Source organism: Mchenga conophoros, linkage group LG5, assembly GCF_057382185.1.
Source record: "Mchenga conophoros isolate Kocher_MC1m ecotype Shallow Benthic linkage group LG5, M_conophoros_male_GT1.1, whole genome shotgun sequence".
NCBI classification, from domain to species: Eukaryota; Metazoa; Chordata; class Actinopteri; order Cichliformes; family Cichlidae; genus Mchenga; species Mchenga conophoros.
The window spans coordinates 16,773,685-16,792,187 of NC_140530.1; the positions used below are offsets into that span (position 1 = coordinate 16,773,685).

The 18,503-nt window shown below is 44.0% G+C and overlaps 1 protein-coding gene across 3 annotated transcripts in view; it reads right to left on the bottom strand.

The window, feature by feature from the left end:
* foxp4 (forkhead box P4) overlaps positions 1-18,503 on the bottom strand; it is a 92,861-nt gene that overhangs the window by 20,593 nt on the left and 53,765 nt on the right. Inside the window, exons 4-8 of one of the 3 annotated variants that reach the window (XM_085273659.1) lie at positions 11,443-11,565; positions 7,083-7,211; positions 3,419-3,557; positions 627-828; positions 39-137 (exon numbers count right to left, since the gene is read on the bottom strand). In XM_085273659.1, coding sequence (XP_085129785.1) covers positions 39-137; positions 627-828; positions 3,419-3,557; positions 7,083-7,211; positions 11,443-11,565 — 692 coding nt within the window. Of the gene's footprint in view, positions 1-38; positions 138-626; positions 829-3,418; positions 3,558-7,082; positions 7,218-11,442; positions 11,566-18,503 lie in introns of all 3 variants that reach the window. The other 2 variants (XM_085273658.1, XM_085273657.1) reach the window with 2 other exon arrangements.

The window sequence follows — 18,503 nt, forward strand, 5'->3', positions numbered from 1 at the left end:
CACTTGTGACTGTGTGTGTACGTGCATGTGCTACTCACTGGCTGCTGGGGGGTTGGCTGCCTTTGGAGTAAAGAGGGATATGGTCATCTCCGCTGTCTGCCTTGGTGAAGGAGGATATCCACTCAAACAGTCTGGCTCTTAAAGACGGAGACAAGCCCATGAGCAGCCAACACAGCCATGGGACAACACAGCCCTTACACAGTGTGTGTTAGTGCATCCCCCAGCACATGCATCCCTGGAAATGATCACGCTCGACTGCGGAATTTATCTACTTGAGTAGAATTTATCTACTTCCTGCTACTACCCCTCTCCAGAATCCACTATCGTCTTGTCTTCTTTCCTAACTTTGTGTCCACACCATACTGACATGTGGCTGACACACCTCCTATCAAATGAGCTGAGCGAAGTTTACGCCACACTGATGTGTGATATGCTGAATGTGCATGTTTTATATCTGTTTTTTTCTGTGTGTCCAAAAGAAGGTTCAAATTTAAGAAAAAAATGACACAGTGAGAATGACTAAATAAGAGAGACCGGAAGAGAGTCACACAGAGAACAGACTGTGATAGCCACATTACCTGTGGCTATCATCAGGAAGTCATACTTGTTTCCACACATCACTATACCTGTCTCTCTTTGGGGTGTGGCTCTGTCCATTGGGCAGGCTGTGCAGTGGAAGGTGAGCACTGGCAGCTTTGGGGAAGGCTGAGGTAGAATTGGAGCTGTTGGTGCTCAAGTCAAGGCCCTCGGCCTGTTTCAGGGCCTCCTCGCTGCTCGGCACCCCCGACACATCCTTCCACAGTTGCTGTAGGTCTGACGGACACATCGCTGCAGGCAAGGACACAGATTTAACTTAGCAACTGGTCCCACTTAACCCGTCCATCAACTTCAAATGTTCATGCACAAATGTGATGATAGGATATTTAAGGTAAGCTGATTCTAATAAATGGAAGAAGAAATACGGCTAACTATAAACCAGATAATTGTACCGACGTGCAGACACACACAGAGAAGCAGCGATAGCTGAAACTAATCTTAAATGATAGCAGACATAAAACACACACGTGCTACTTTAACTGTCCCTGTGTTTAAGAGCGGTTTAGAGTGGAAAACAGAACATCTTAAAAACGGACCTTTTTATTGTCCCCCCAGAAAGCCAGTATTCTTAATTAAGTAGCTAAACTTTGTTGCAACTGCTACTGTCCAGCAGCTCCACTGCTCCCGTTGCCACCACTATTTGTGTGAAATGGGTGGGTGCACACTTTAAGCTTTCGAGTCATAGCTTTGTTATTTCTGCTCCAATTTCACAGCGAGAGAGACGCCTAAAACGCCACAGCCCACTCCGGTGGATCTTGTAGCATGCACACACGCGGATACACACACACACATCGACACAAACTCATACGGAGACTTTGCAGCAATCCAAATATTATGTCTGCTTTGTCTGCATTCTTCTGCGGTCCCGCCAAAACAAAAGTTCTCACTCTGGAAGAATGAGGTGCCGTGTGCGTCAATGTCTTTGTATGGGTACGCACATATATGTATTATTGGGACAGCTCCACACAAAAAGCATGGACGTGCTCACAGAGCGAAAGTGTGAGGTAGGTGAAGACCGCTATAGAAAGCGGCTCACAGCACAATCCAGTCACAAAATCGGAATTTGAGAGGAAAATGTAGGCGATTTCTTGGCAAAAGTCTGTGGTTTATTGATGAGCGACAAGGAAATAAAGGAAGGTTAAAAAAACAAACATGAAATGAGATGAAAACTGCTGTTGTAAGTTCCTCCAGCTAGAGCTTAAAGATGCAAAATATTTGAGGAGATCAGAGTGCTCTTGCTAAAAGTTTCTGCCAAACGTGCGCGCCCATATTTGGTCATGAGGGTTCATTTTTCTTTCACATTAATAACCGTGGACAAACACATGCTGGGGAGTTCTAAAATTAAACTGGGCGAATTCAAAATAAGTAACTGATTTGTCTGAAAGTTTCAAAAGCTGCTGAAACGGTTCCTTGCACACTGTTTGGTCTGTCTTATTGCAGTTAAAATTTATTTAGTGCTCTTTCTTCTTCTTCTTCTTTATTTCCTTTTTGGCATGAACTTATTAGGCTTTGTCATAAGGCAGTTATGAGAGGTCTACGCAGCACCTCCATCCTACTGCGGTCAGAGAAATAAACTGAAACCAAAGCAGGACCCCTAATGCCACCACCTTCACAATGAACACAACAGCCCTTTGAGGCGGGGCAATAGTGTGTGCATTTGTGTGTAAAGGTGCGAGTGTTTATGCTCGAGTGTTTGTGTGTTTGCGTGGCATGGCTGGTCAGAGGAATGCTTCTGGCTCACGCCTGGCTGAGCCGTCACAATGGACCAGCTCTTTCACACTGCAGGGAAATTCCAGTCTGATACGGAAGGAGAAAGAAAGAAAAAAGGAGATGCCAAAGCCAAATGTTTGAAACTGCCTGAAAAATTACACTTCTAACAGAAACGTAGCCCCTGTCTTTTTCATTTGCACCTAGTAAGTATCCATTGGCTTTTTCCACTCTGTGTAAACTGGCATATCTATTTGTCCTCACCTCACACAAACAAACACCCTGTCCTCTAGCACATAAAGCACACATGTATACACACGCTTTTTGAGCAATTTGTCCAGTATTAAATTGATTTGAATTTCACTTTTGATTAGTTAAACACAGTTTCTTTGTTGTATGTGAGTGTGTGCGTGTGAGACTGCATGTGACTGTGCATGAGAGAAAAAGAGAGATCAGGGATCAGACAGCCAGAGGGAAGGAAATCGGTCTGTTTGGTCAACTCAGTCAGCGCTTTAGCAATGTTACGGCCACTTTAGAGCCTCTAAAGCATTCTCCGTGAGTGAGATAGTGTGTATGTGTGTGTCGAGGGCTGCTGTGCTAAGAGCACGGAAAACAAATGGACACAGATACACACACAGGACACATATACTCAGGGCGGGCCAGTCACCAGTCAACATTTATCATTCTAAAACTCTGCTGACAAAATGAAGGGACTGTGGGAGAAGTTACACATAAGAATACACAAAAAAAACCCCACAATCCAGTGGGCACAGCAATAGCAAAACGATGATGTTCTTGTATCTGGCTAATCTCAAGTACACACACATGCGTGCAAACATTCGCCCAAGCACATGCACACATTTCTCTAAGCAGGAGGGCTTAGTGCCATATTTTACCTATTACCCAAATGAGTACTTTCCACAAACCCACCAATCACGTTTCCTTTTATCTTTTATAGGCTGATTAACTTAACGGGCTTCACAGGCAGCACTGGGTACAGGCCCGCCTGTGTGTACGCCCATGTGTGTGCACACGCTTGTTAAGATGTGTTTGTGTCACCGGAGTGCTACAGAGTTACAGTTCTTTTCATGAATGTGTGTGCATGTGCATATACCTTGCTGCAGAGTCTGCATGGCGGCGGTGGGCTGCAGTGGAACCAGGCCCTGTCTCTGGAGGTTGAGGATGTGCTGCTGCTGAAGCTGCTGCATCTGGATCAGCTGCTGCTGGAAGGCCAGCTGCTTACTGCCTAACTGCTGTAAGCCACAAGATAAAAGGCAGAGGGTAAAGCAGTTAGGAAACTCAGTGCTCAGTTTAACTAAGTTGGTGAAGAAGTTTATTCATTCTTATTTTATGCTGTCTCAATTTTTTTATGATCCATATGGAAAGAAGTCAAGCCAGCCAAAATTGCCTTATACAATGTCATACTGTAAATGTACTGTGAGCTCTACTAGACAAAAATCTGCTTGTAACTATAATTTACAACAACAAAAAACAACAAATTTGTAAAGGTATCACTCTCAAAATGAATTTTTAAACTATGCTGAATGGCCAAAAAATGTAGTTAAATGAGTTCATTTGGTATACATATCCTATTCCAACATTCAGATAAGATAATAAGATATTTAAAATCACCACACAGAATAAATAAAAGCATGAAGCAAGTAACCCATAAGGGATCGCAAGCTGTGAAGGATGTAGAGAAGGGGTGAAATGTTTGAGGGGAGAGTGCAGGAGACTGCATGTCATTTAGCAATAATGTTAGTGTGTGTTATGGTGATAAATGTCCCCTTTCCTCCTCTCCCAGTTCGGTGCAGACCTATGTTGCAACCCCTGAGAGAGATGGACTTTATCTCCCACAGATAAGTAGTGGAGAAAAAATAAATAAATACAACTCCTCATTGTGTGAGAATGTATGTGTGTGAAAGTGTGTGTGAAAAAGAGTGGCAGTCTGGACCTCTTTGAACAGAAAAGAACTCACAGGAAGGGCAAACAGGTCATTTCCTTTCAGACTTGGTGTCTGGGGAGAAGTAGTGTGGTGGTGGTGTGTGGAGTCTGATGGGGGAGTATATGCATGTGTGTGTGCGTGTGGGCAGGGGAGCATAAGAGAGTAGTTACAATTACCCTTTACATTGATTACACTGATTTAAAAAAAGGAGGAAATACATCTTTCAATGAAACGGTTCAATGGAACTGTATCATATGATGTGCTGAACATCAGAGGCCCGGCTTGACAAACACCACTTGTAAGTGACGTTTAGACACAGATGGTGTCATATCTCACAAATGGCTGCTGTTCTCATGTGTTCAAATGTGTCACTTAGCATGAAAGGGAAATTATTTCATCTTTCAAATCCCTGTGTGCATGTTCAGCAAAATCCGCCACTGATTCCAATTAATTAATGTAAATACACAGTACTCCATTCTAAGGGAATAAATCTATGAAAAACAAAAAAATAACCAATCAAAAAACAAGTGGAGACCTGAGAAACGTATCGATGCTAATTGTGTCTGATTTTTGTGTGTGTGCGTTTATGTCTGTTTATTTGGTAACTACAGACACAAAAATAAGTAGTTCAATTATTTGTGACCACAGCTTCCTACACCTTATTTTCTGCTACACCTTCCTCACATTATAATTGTATAGTTTGTTAAAGATGACACTCGATTGTTGTACTGTACTGCAACTGCAGTGTAACTGTGAAACTAAGCTTTCTCATACACAAGAGGTGTTGTAGTGCCGACAAAGCCTGTGCCATACTTTCATAGTCTGTTTCTTTGAAGCGGATTGCCAAGTTCTCATTAGTTGCAATAAATGGTTTATCAAAATCAGAGTGTCCTGACTGAACTGCCTCCTCCCTCTCTTTCGCTCTCTTTTGACCTCAGTGCCCCCCCTTCTCTACTTGTCTGTCCATTTTCTTTCTTCCAGTCCCTCCTCTGTCTCTCATTCTCTCCTGAGATATGGCTATGGTTTTTTTAAAACACACATTGTGTGTGCGTGTGTGTGCGCCTGCGTTCTGTTTACATTAGCTGTGGCTGAGTGGCCAAAGCTAGCGCAGTAACAGGCTGTCAATGTGATTTATGAGCACATCACACACTGTCTGAGCCTGCCAGTCACACCGACATGCACACACACGCACACACACACACGAAAAAGGCCATTCAGTAGATGCACACTAGCACTGTGGATGGACACACACAAAGTACGCATGTCTAGTGATGGTCAGAGTCACTTCATTAAGCTGACTCCTGACCAGTCCCCAAATACTCCAGCCGGTGCAAAACACTAGCTTTACACATACGTATGTACACACTCTTTCAATGCATCATTTCCACCGTGAGGAAATTGAAAAGAGGATTGCAGAGAAGATGGAAAGGGGCAAAAAGTCAGTCAAATACACTAGTCCACAAACACTTCAGGCTTCCTTTCTCTATATATAGGCGGCTCAAATTTACAGCCTGGCTAGTTTTATATGTCCGGAAGAAATATGAACTGTTACGGCTACCTGGAAACTTCCAAACAATATGATACTCACAATGGAAAACAGTGACTGTCTCAATACTGTGCACTTATTTTACAGGACAATTGAGGGGAAAACACTTGGTGTTTTGGTTGTGAATGATGCCTTGTAGCACCTGAAATATACAGACTGCCGCAAGTGGCCTATAAGTCACATGAGTTGTATGAATCCCTGTAGGGAGGCATAGTCCCTCAGGTGTGTGTGTGCACACGTGTGTTTGTGCTTTGAACCGTGACACATCAAGTCTTCCTCTCTCTCTCTGCGTGTCTGTGTCACTGTATGACCAGTGTTGGCACTTGTCTAGTTGTTACAGGACAACAAACCTGAAAACTGGGACAGCAGCAGAGCGGAGGGAGAAAGGGAAAGCGTTTCAGACACCATCGCAACATGCGACTCAACCACAACTGGTTTGCTTTTGTCACGGTCGAGTTGGTTGACCGTGGTTGGTATACCCGCTGGGAGAGGGGGAGAAATCTAGGATGTGTCTCCTCATGCGTTTATCAGAAAAGTCTCATGGGGTTCTTCTCCTTAAGTCTGCCTCCTGCATTGTCCTGGGCATCTTTGGAAGCTTTTTGGCTAATGATCATTCATACAGTACAGTCAAATACAAATAGGCACGCACGCACACCCATAGGTTATGACAGTAATCGTGTCTCATCGATTTCGATTCGCTTTGTTTTGCCGTGATGTGATCCCAGTTGATCCTCTGTTATCCTACTGTAACACAGCTGTGGTTAAACCCGGTACAGTGTGTGTGTTTGTGCAAATCTCTGTGTGTGAGACAGAGTGCGAGAGAAAGAGAGTGAAATGAAGGCAGACTCTTAGTGTTGGTGGGGTTAATTGACAATTAAAGTGTGGCAGACCCCTCCTACAGAGAGATTTCCCTTCAGTCTTAGAGCAGAAGGCATGCAAATGAATACTTTGGCAGGGTAGCAGTTGGTTTAGCACAGCACTCCTTTACTGCCTCAACATAGCATGCGGATGTGAAAAAAGAATGAAAACCCATATTTACTAATTCTTAAGAAAGACAAATATGTGCATGCATCCCTGAAGTTGACAACTGGATGAAAAGGAGAGTGAAAGAAAACAGGAAGGAGAGAGCTATATGTGTCCTGCAGTCTATACATCAGATCCTCCATGTGACTTTTTTTCTTCCCCTTATGGTTTTCTCCCATGTCACCCACTTTTACTGCTTTTAAGAGTACTTGTGTACTTTAGAGTGTACTTGAGCTGAGTGAGTGTGCGCTTGGTTAAGTTCACCTCTTTTGCTGCTTGCTTCCCGGCCTGCTGCTGCTGCTGCTGCTGCTGCTGTTGCTGCTGCTGCTGCTGCTGCTGCTGCTGAGTCAGAAGCTGGAGATGTAACTGCTCCTGCTGCTTCTTATAATACTCCTGTAACTGGAGACAGATGCAGAAAGGGAGGTGGGGTGGGTGGATGGGTGGGGAGAGAAATGTGAAGCAAGTCGGTCACAACACACTTTGTAAAAGCTTCAACAATGCTACAGGTTTCCAACAGTGAAATGACCCAATATCGCCAAAATGCACTAACGTGAATGGCAGTCGCAAGGAATGCAGTTGCTTTGATTCCTCTCCTTGCAGCGAAGGCCGCAGTTTATTGTTGTGGTGGTGTGTGGTTTATTGACAAACCACATGCAACAAGCAAACACAGGCCCGACAAAGCCCACTGAAGTACTGCACTGAGCTGTTAGTATGTGTCAAGCTGTGTAGCGAGGTAATTGTATATGTCAAAGCTAACCGCCGGTGCTGGATTATTCACAGGGTTCAAGTTCGGTTATAGAAAGATCCGACTGACTGACCGTGCAACCAGATACAAGAGCAATGGAACAGAAACACACCTGAATATTGTAAATATAATGCACTAGACATGCATTATACTGCAGTGCAGAAATAAATCAAAAGGTCTGAAATGGCAGTTGGCACACACTAAGACACACACACACACACCAGCACTGCAAGACTGAACAGGACTGTTCTAAACCTGCAGAGAAAAAATGCACAAGCAGATATACTTTGATATACTTTGAGGCAGCACTTAGTCTATTTGGTGATGTGCTGTCATAAAACACCTGCTAGGTTCGTGTGAATACCTACACTGTTCTGCTAAGGGTTATGAATCACCGAATCTTACATACCCTGTTTTTAGACTGCATGCAGATAGGAGGTATGGCCCTTAGGATACATGTGGTTATTTAAAATGTGTCCATCCATTGCTACTGAGGTTTCTACGAGTCTCCTTCATACTGCAGATTTAAGTGATTGCTCCCCTTTAATACCTTTAGATTTAGTGTGCTGCCTTTGATACAGTCACTCATAGTATCCTCTTACATCACTTACAGACTTTGGTAGGAAACAAAGGCTCGACTTTTAGCTTACCAGTCTCAAACCTCTACAACATAGCTTTTTCTTTCACTCTGGCTAACTTAAATGTCTTCAGTGGCCCCATTGAGTTATGGAGTCCCTCAAGGCTCCGTTCTTTGCCCCCTTCTCTTTTCCACAGGCATGCTGCCTCCTGGCAAGGTTACTCAAAGTCATAATGTGCATTAGCATTTCTACAGCTAAATAGATTGATAAAAAAACAACCCACATGTCCTAGGAGCCTAGCAAACCTCACTACTTGATTCTCTGATATGAAATCCCATTTGTTCTGAAATTTCTTCAGATTTAATATTTTTTATTCTGTCTAGTCGTCCAAATGCCATCAGCTCTACTGGGGATAACCTCTGTAAAATAATATGAAATGGGCTGGGCTCGGACTCTTATTTGTAGTGCCAGCTTTATTAAAAAAAAAGTTGTTTAGTCTAGGTTCTGTCAGCTTAAAATTATCTTTGTAAGTAGGTCATTTCTTAAATTGCTGGCATACAAAAAGGTTTACATGCTTGTACATATGCAAGCTGTTCTCAGCTTGATGAATGGAACTTTTCTGGGACATGAGCAAAACCTCCATTCAGCATTTGCACCAAAGAACAGCACTTCATGTTGGAGCCCCCACACCACTGAACCTTCTGTCGACTGAACTCAGATACAGTTAAGCTGTTTTTATGCATTAACTCTGGACAAATGTAGCACACAACGGGAGATAGTCTGTTTATCGCGTGCTCTTCTTGCTTGAAATCTTCCATTTGGTTTAGGTGAGCAGGGTGTACAGGAGGGACGACACAGGACTATTTCCTGCTCTGTTCGCACATTGGCACTATCAGACATCGCACTCACTTTGTAGCTGTCTGATCCGACTGCTTTGGACAGATCTGTTCTCAAACGCACCTCTGTTGGGAAAGGTTCAGATCCTCTTAAAGCTCCTCTTTTTGTGAAAGCCTTTAAAAAATGTTTGATAGCTTTTTGTTCATACTTTTTCATTTCTATTTGTTTGCTTTTACTCGTTTCACTGTCTATACTTCCCATGTACTCTGACTCTTTTGTTTCATTCTTTTTTGTAAAGTACTAAGCCCCCTCCCCCCCATACACATACAGAGGATCTGACCGGCCACAGCTTGTCTGTTTGTTTGAGTTTGTAATCATTAATTTACCCAGGAAGCTCCATTAAGATTATAATCTTGCTGAGAGTAGAGCAAGGCTGACAGGAAAACTCACACTGGCCACAGTGTGTGTGAGTCTTTGTTAGTCTGTGTGTGGGTTATCCTCCTGAGAACAGCTTGTACATGTGTCCGTCTGCAGTTTGTCTTTGTTTCATGGTGCATCAAATGTTCAAAGAGGCTTTTCAGCAGAGAATGACTTCACAGCACAGCAGTTGCTTCGGTCTCTCATCCGTCTGACCCTACAGTGAACAGACTACACACCACTGCCCATCCTCACCACACACACTATGAAATGTAATGCTCCTTTTGTGCAAAGCTGTTTTACATTTTCCAGTTTCAATCTTATCCCAGACGTAGCTTCATTTTAGCATAATTTACTGTGCTTGCTACCACGATGTTCCTTCTTGTCCTTAATTTATTTTAAATGCGGGGCTCATTCCTTCTTGCTGCTCTCTTTTTTTCTTTTCCATCTGTCTTTCTTCTCTTTTATCGCTCCTTAGGCGGACTTAATCTCTCTTTTCCGCGTCACTAGCCCTGATCGCCTCATAATCACACAGACAAATGCATATGCAAGCGCACGCACACACGCACGCACGCACACACACACACACACACACACACACACACACACACACACACACACACACACACACACACACACACACACACACTTAGCTGGAGAGTGGTGAGTTGAGGGAATAATTAAGTGATAATTAAGGTCTTTTTAATGATTTGATTCAGTGGCTCTGTACATTAAGTGTATGTGTAAGTGAGGCACTCACCTCTCCAGCCTATTACCATGACCTTGACTTTAGTGAACACACACTAAAGAAAAGCAGAACAACTGTAGCATAAGTAAAGTAAAGGTTGGAGGAAACTTAAAGGTTAAAACACACACACACACAAACACACATAAACATACACGCAAGATCCACAAGTCAGTGCCTGTGCAAACACACAACTGCTGTGTAGCAGTGGGCTGTAAAACTTACTTACACACTCTTACACAATGTACTATTGCCATGGGGATATGAAATTTAATGCTCCAGTGAGTGATATGTTGGTTGACTGTTCTGTGTGTGTGTGTGTGTGCGTGTGTGTGTGTGTGCGTGTGTGTGCGTGTGTGTGTGTGTGTGTGTGTGTGTGTGTGTGTGTGTAATAGTGCCTGATTTGCAGATATACACTAAGTGCGTAGTCCATACTGTGGTTAATTAAGTGGGAGAGCAATGTTAAACTCAGTGGTTTTATTATTGATGCTGTGAGTGAGTGTGCATTATCAACCCCCCGTCCCACCGCCTCCTTTTTCCTCGTTATAGAAAAGAAAAGAGGAAAAAAAGAGCTGGTGAAGAGGTTCTTAGCCATCTGCATGTCTGTTTATAGAAAGCCACCACATTTCCCATTTCCATTATGATACATGTTGTCAGATCTTCCCGCTGCAATTTATACACGCCTAAAGCTACCACTTCTTATTAAATCTTCTGTCTGCTCTGGCTTTGCCCAAGCCGTGTTTTCTCGATATCCCCTACTAAGCAATTACTTCTGTGTCCCCGCACTGTTAGTGGTCATGTTTGCAGCCTTTAAGAGCGTTTGCCTGTGCAGGTAGCAGGTCATGGGGGTTGGTGTGGCTAAGCATTTGACAAATGTGTTGCAGATGAAGAGTGTTTATTGGTTTGTGTGTCGACATGGCAACTCCTCTATCACCTGCCGGGCATCAACACACTTCTTAATCACCGTGATTCACAGGGCGATGCCAAAAAGCACGTGCGTGCGCGTGCATAGGTGTGTTCGTGTGTTCCCGCGGGCAGAAGCGTGCCCTGTCTCCTAACAACAATGCTAAAGAAGAGGCAGTTGAAATGACAATGTGTGTATGAGTGGAAATGTGGACGTGTGTTTATCTTCAAAGATCTCAGAGCGTTGAATGAGATACAATCGCACCCATTGTGTGTCAGCGGCTACTAAAACAGACACATCCGAACATGTCAGGCTGGGACTGGGTCCAGATAAAGCGTGTGTGTGTGTGTGTGTGTGTGTGTGTGTGTGTTGTGTGTGTGTGAGAATCCGCGTCTTACCTGCTGTAGCATGAGAGCCTGCTGTTGCTGCAGCAAGGCCTGAAGCTGAGGAGGGGACAGGATCTGTTGCATCTGCTGTGGAGTGATCATCTGTGGACTCATCATAGCCATAGACACCGGGACCTAAAGACAGAACAGGGGAGCACATACATTATAAATTATTAACACACCTAGATATTGTCAAGCAAAAGTAGGATAAGTCAGCCACTTAAGCTAAGTTAAGCTTTGTGTCAAAAGGCAGAGCCAGCGCAGCAAGCTTTAAGCATGACTGTGCCTGCACCTGAATGCCCCATTGAAAGGAGGTTGTACAGTATGACGGTGCAGACGAGTAAGCTGGAGAGTTATCTTGTCTCTTGTTCTTTGCTTTCAGATACTGTTAAGAAATGCTGGCAACATTAGACAAAAATAGGCATGCTATAAAACATATTGTTGACAAGTTCCTACACAAAGCTGCCACTATTAAAAACTATTTCTGTGGCAAAATCCCAAGATAAAAGGACAGATATGCAATAGGCTTATAAAAAAATAAAAATAAAATCTTATCTGGTTTTATAAACACATGATTACGACTGCCTGCGATTCTCTTTTCCTCACAGTCAAGCCCGGCTAAGAAGAAAGGAAAAACAAAGTGGATATCTGATGAGATGAATATCTCACGAGATAGCGCTGCAGGCTGCTAAAGAAAGTGAAAGTGAGAGGGGGGGGGGTTACAGGGAGAGCGGCATGGTGATTTTTTGTAGATGGCGTTGTGCAAGCAGCTCTTAATGCATATGCACTGTACACAGAGACGTGCAGATACTAATCTGATGACAACTGAAGACAAACTTACCACATAAAATCAGAAACTGAGACAAACATGCACATGCATAAATGCAGACACAACATCTGAAAAACCACTCTGGCAAAATCCTGCTGACAAAGCAATTTTGCATTTATTCACTGTGGCAACAACTACAGTTAATTAGCGCAGCTAATAGATGAGAAACTAAGAGATATTTACGGAGGTGGGAGGAGGGCTATATGGGGTGGGGGTGGGGGCGGTTGTGTTTGAGAACTCTTTTTCTCTGGTTATAGACTGAGTGATAACAACCTCTTCCTTCTCTCCACATAAATAATAAAGTTTGTATTGAGCTGTTTTAATATCTCTGCTCACATATTATGGCTATTTCACAGGAAAATGAAGTAATTGCCCATCTCCCGATTTTCACTTTTTGATATATAAATTATTAATCCATCTCTTGATCAACTGTATGCGTGTGCATGCATTTGTGTGCTAATGTGTGTGTCGTCCCCCCCCCCACCCCACCCTTAGGCTCTTTCCACTCACCACCTAAGTTCAGGTATGGAGGGTGGCAGCAGGTCAGCTGTTAGCGGTACATGAAATTTGTATAGAGTTGATTTGACCTTGTAAACAAGATTGGCCATAAAGAAAAAACAAACCAAAAAACAACACTTCCATGCCATCTGTCCTCTTGCTCTTTTTCTTCTACTCAGTGCTAACAGTGTCCCCAGACTTTGTCTATCCCTTTATGAAACCAGGCTTACCTAATTAAGGACACTTTGAACCACACACAATGATGAAAGGATGGAGGAGGGGTAGGAAGAGGGCAGGGCACAGGTGAATCTGGGTTATGGAAGTAGAAGAGGATTGAGTTGCGATATAAATGTGCTGTTGTGTAAGGGCGGGTGGGTGTGTGAGCTGAGAGGAAGGGAGGAGAAGAAGAAGAAGAAAAGACAGAGTCAGAAGGGGATGAGCAAGGAAAATGGTGGTGTTGTGGCAGTTGGTAAAGGAATAGGCAAAGGAGATGGGGGAGGTGGTGGAACAGCGAGCAAGATGGGGGCGGTGATGGGTGCCGCTTGGCGTCATGCCAGCTTGCCCCCGCCGCTGGGCCTTGTCATTCTAAGCTGCCAAATGAAAAGCTGTAATTAATTGCTCTTGTGCATCCCATTCTTCCTTCCTGACAACTCATACACTCTATTTTATACACACCGCCATCGACATTTTCAAGTCGCAGGCGTAATAATTACTGGAGATATAGCACCTTTCTGTGTGTTGGCTGACGTTCTGACGCCAGAGCCGAATGTGCGTTCCTGTGTACAAGTGCAGATATACTGTACTGTATGTGTGCGTGCAAATGTGGGTGAAGGTGTGTGTGAGTGTGTGTGTGTGTGTGTGCGAACGTGCATGCGTTTAAAGCTGAACGTGTGTGTGGCAGGCTGAATGCTGAGTAGTTAAGGTTTGACGCCATTAATTGCCCCTATAATCTAATATCACAAAGCGTGGTGATTATGGGGCATGCGTTGCCACCGCCATACGACACCGCCAGCCTGAGAGCGCCGCCACAAAACAAAAGCCTCGCCATTAGCGATTTGACGGGCCAGGACAAAAGCGCCTCACAATGCAGAATTATATTTTCATTCGGCTTTGTCTCTCCTGGTGAATGATTTCTCCCCTTTCATTGGACTGTGAATAGGGAGAGTCTGAAAAGCCAGGCGATTTGAAGTCAGCCATTTATTAAATGCATTTAATTTTTTTTCCCGTTGTCGTCCATTTTTTTTTCACGTTGCATGTTAATTTAAAAGAGAGAGATGCGCGGCAGATTAGTCGGCGAGAGGTGATTCTGAGGGGAAGTGAGCGGAGGGGCGAGAAGAGAAAGTGGAGGAGGACGGATACCATCCACAAAAGCAAGAAATGGAAGAAGATAGGGAGGAATGAAAAAAGAAGTGGATTATAATGGGTGGAGATGAGAGATGTGTGTGAGGAAGGAACACGACCGGGGAGGTTTGCTTAAAGAGGAAAGTGCGGCCTCGAGCTTCAAGCAGCGACGACGCGTGTGCACGAACGTGCTCACGCGCACACATTTAAAAGTCTGACAGTGAACAATGCCACGATTTCAAAAATCTAAGCTGTCTCTCCTATCATTTCCATGTAAGAATCAGTCATTAGTAGACGCACATGCATGCACGCACGCACCAAGACGCACGCTGTCGAGAGGGCCAGCGGCTGACAGAGGTCAACCCTTGCCATGGATAGAGGGAGCCCGGGGAGATGGGGATCGAGCGAAGAGGAGAGAAACAGGAGACAGCCCTGTCGTTTACAGAGAGTGGAGGAGTAATTAGAGGGGTTGTTTGAAGAGGGAGTTTAACTGATTAACAAAGGAAGAGAGGGAGCAAGGGAGCGCCTGAAAGATGGGAAGGAGAACGGGGAGAAAGGCATAAAGTCCCAAAGGAGTGAAGAGAGAGAAATAGGGGAATGTAACTTGCATTTCAATGAGGCTCCATCCCTCTCTCCTCTCCTCCCTTGATGACTTTTCATTCTAACAAGGAGGAAAGCCTTTCACCGCTTTCCATGATGAAACCTTTAGAAGATGCGAAGGATGGCGATCTGATATTAAACCAGCGTGCAGCCAGAGGGAATAGGCTCTGTGCAGCTCGCTATTATGTTTACACAGAAGAATGCTAGGTAAACGAATGCATCGCCGCTAATTTGGAAGTGAACTTTGGACTTTAGACTTCACGTTCCCAGCTGAGACAGCTGACTGCAATAAATACGGTCAATGCACAGCCTCCTGAGCCATCATATATATTTCTAAAGTATGTTTACGCACCAGAATGATCATCTTTGAAATACACAAAAGCAGTCTTTCTGGGCCGTGACACAACTCCTTATTTTCAGAGAAACAAAAAGATCATGTTGACAATTTATAAAAGAATTACTGTGCCCTCAGCACAACACCCCCTCCTGGAGCTTCACAATGAGATAAAAGTACTTCTGCAGTTCTCCACCTCATGCTGGCTCAAATATGTGAAGCCACAACATGTATCTAAGTGTGCGAGTGATGGCAGTGAGTGGCGAGAAGAAAGGAGGCTATAATCAGAATCTAAACAGGCTCTCGCTCTAAATGATGCAGCCCCTGCCTCTGGGTCTATGGGGACACACAGGAGAGAAGGATAATTGAAAAAATGACAAGGAGAGAGCAGGAGGAAAGGAGAGAGAGGCTGACACAGACCTCCTCTCCTCCTCCTCTTCACCCCGCCTGTTGGTGGGAGCAAACCCCAGTGCTGTTTATCCTTGTCACTGAGCATTACCACCTCACCCCGCAAAGTGTGTGTGTGTGTGTGTGACATGCACACACACAAACACACTTATACACACACACCCACACAGATGCAGGTGCATATAGCTTCTGGAATCTGGTTTGTGTGACCGCAACCACACAAAACTTCATAAATAGCAAATAGAAATATGAGAAATATGAGTATGAGAGAGAATAGAACTCACTGAAGCAAATAAAAAAAGATAGCGAATCATTTCAGAAACCAAACTTTTTGTTTGAGGTTCCAACACTGTGCAGCCATTGTTACCAACTTGGTGAGTTTGTCAGCGGCCTTCGTGACTTTTAAGCACCTTTAAAAAGAAAGAAGTAGATCTCTATATAGTTTAGCTTGTCCCAAGCTGAAGGAAAATGTGACTTTGGTTGAGAAAGTTTCTCTTGAGAAAGTAAAAGTCATGCAGTTTCAGGTGATCCTGCAAAAACCCTCCATTGGTCCCCCTCTCTGTTGTTCTCCCTCGTGTCACTCTCCCCGAGGCTTTGGCATAGATCTCCCAAGACGCTCAGTCTGCATCAACACCTCAGGGGCCGGCGGCTGTCCTTGCGAGACGGGCTTCATGGACCCTATAGTCTGGGCCGAACTGTGTCACCCACCACCTTCATTTCAAGTATTTCCACTGTTAAAAGGTGACGTTTAAAAAGGTTCTATGAATGCAGAATGTTTCTAAAGTTAGCGAGTAATCAGGATTGAAAATGGATTTGTAGGGAACGCTCATCGTCCAGCTGTAATTGGCCGCATTCCATTTCTGTTCTTATACTCGTGCTGTTGTCCAACCAGCTTTAAAGATAGGCCTATGGACAGTTGTTTTTTTTCTGTTGATATTTATTTTTGTTTCATTCTGAGTTACTTGAAAAAGTGTTTTTCAATCATTATTCCATGGACACAGGTCGCAAAGAAGTTTGCAAATCACATGACAAAGCATTGTTGTCTTTTTTTTCTTCTTCTGGCACCGGTCAACTGCGTTTGGTTGTGTGTGTTTCAGCACCGTGCAGCGTCCTTACACGTAAAGGTTTTAACAGTGTGAGGCGAGCGCTCTCGTTTCTTGCTGGTTTAGGATTTGTTTATCCTCCAGCTATCATCTCTATTGCTCCCTCCATCTTTCAGCCCCTCCAGGTAAACAGCCTGTCTGTCCTCATCATGCCAAGGACTGAGAGGAGAGCTTGGGGTTGGTGGGGGAGTGGGTGTGTGGGGATTTGCAGGGGTAAGAGGGGAAAAGAGAGAAGCAGAAGAGAAAAGCATTTGAGTGAAGAGAGAAGGAGTGCCTACTGTGCTGAGAGTGTTGTTTGGAACTCGGGGCCAGGGCCTTCACTGAAAGTAAAAGGGCCCCATTGTGTGTGGTGAGTACCCCTCCTCCAGCTAATCTGCAGTGGGGCTAGGGGCCACATTATTCTGAAGGAAACTGATGAGCGAAGCCAGGTGAGGCTGGGGATGATATGGACATGCTCCGTATTTCAAACCTTTTTTTTTTTTTTGCTGAGTAACGCTTCTGTCGTTGTCTCGATGAACAATGAACATATTTGTTTAAGCGGCTTGTTAAGAAACAGTAAAATGACTTTAACTGGGGACAAAACGTTCTGGATTAAACTAAATAATAAATAGTGTTTTACATACTTGTAAAATGCTATAAAATATTTTAGTTCAAAAAGTGTGTGAATATAATTATTAAGAACGGGTCTTTTAGAGCAAAAAGGGAAGAATTGAAGGGATCTTGAAGCTGGTCCCGTGCTCGCTGGCCATGCACGCTTTGACTCTTATACTCATATACAAACAGTATGTACTGTATGTGGAGGCGTATAAAACATAGCTTTCTCTGACAGGGACCCGACAAATGAAAAAGAGAGAAAAAAAAGAAAACTTGAGAGAGGACAGTGAAAGACCAGTAAGTTCAAGTGGATAACCCCCCCTTCCACCAAGCTCTCCTCCTCCGCTGCCTCCCTCCATCTAACGCCCCAGTGCTCCAGAATAAAAATGACAACACATTTCCAGAAACACACACACAGACACACACACACACTCCGGGCCCTTCATTGGGAAGTGTGAGAGGCCGTTATCGACCATATTTCATTACTGATTTCACTCATGTTTCAAATCACAAAATAAGAGTTTCACACTTCAGTGGCCAGACCCAAACCTTTCCTTTCCATCCTTCTCGTCTGTCTGTCCACCCCTCTGACCAGAGCCAAGCCCAATCTACTGGCTGCTCAGCCTCCTCTCATACACCCTTCGCAAACTGTCAGGATCCCATACTACCCCCCAAAACACACACAAACGCTAAACTGCACACAAATACGTGCACACACAGCCACAATTCCCTCCACATCAAATAAGAGAAACTGCCAACTAAGCACTTTCATTGAGTGGACAAAAGAAGTGCTTTGGGAAAAACACTTTGAAAGGAAATAAAAGAGAATGAAAGAAGGAACTGCTTCAATTCTGCAGACTCTAGGGGGCAAAACACTCATCTTTCCAAGTACTTTTGTTGATTAGTTAAAAGACTTCGAACACCCCCCACCCCTCAATCCTTATGTTTAGTTTTCAACATTTCAACAATATATACGTGGTAGTTTAAAAAAGGCAAGTGGATGAAATCACTTAGCAATACAAAGACAAACACGGCAGATATTAATATTTTAAAACGGATTAAAAAAAAAAAAAATCCCGACGTGACGAGCGGCATGACTCAGTTTTCGCCTCGTGCGCCTCCTTCTCTTCCTCATCCCACTGCGCTGGTGTCAGACCTCTCCAGAGAGCAGAGAGCCAAGCTAATTAACATATCTCTAATGAGTCTTTTCATTTTTTTCCTAATTAAACGAGCTCCTCAATAATACATGAAAACGGGACACCGCACTATTCAATTACATACGTATGGGCCACAGCCAAGCACGTGCGTTAATCTGTATGTGTGCATGCCAAGTACCAGTTTGCTAAGTGTGCCAGGCGCGTGTCTG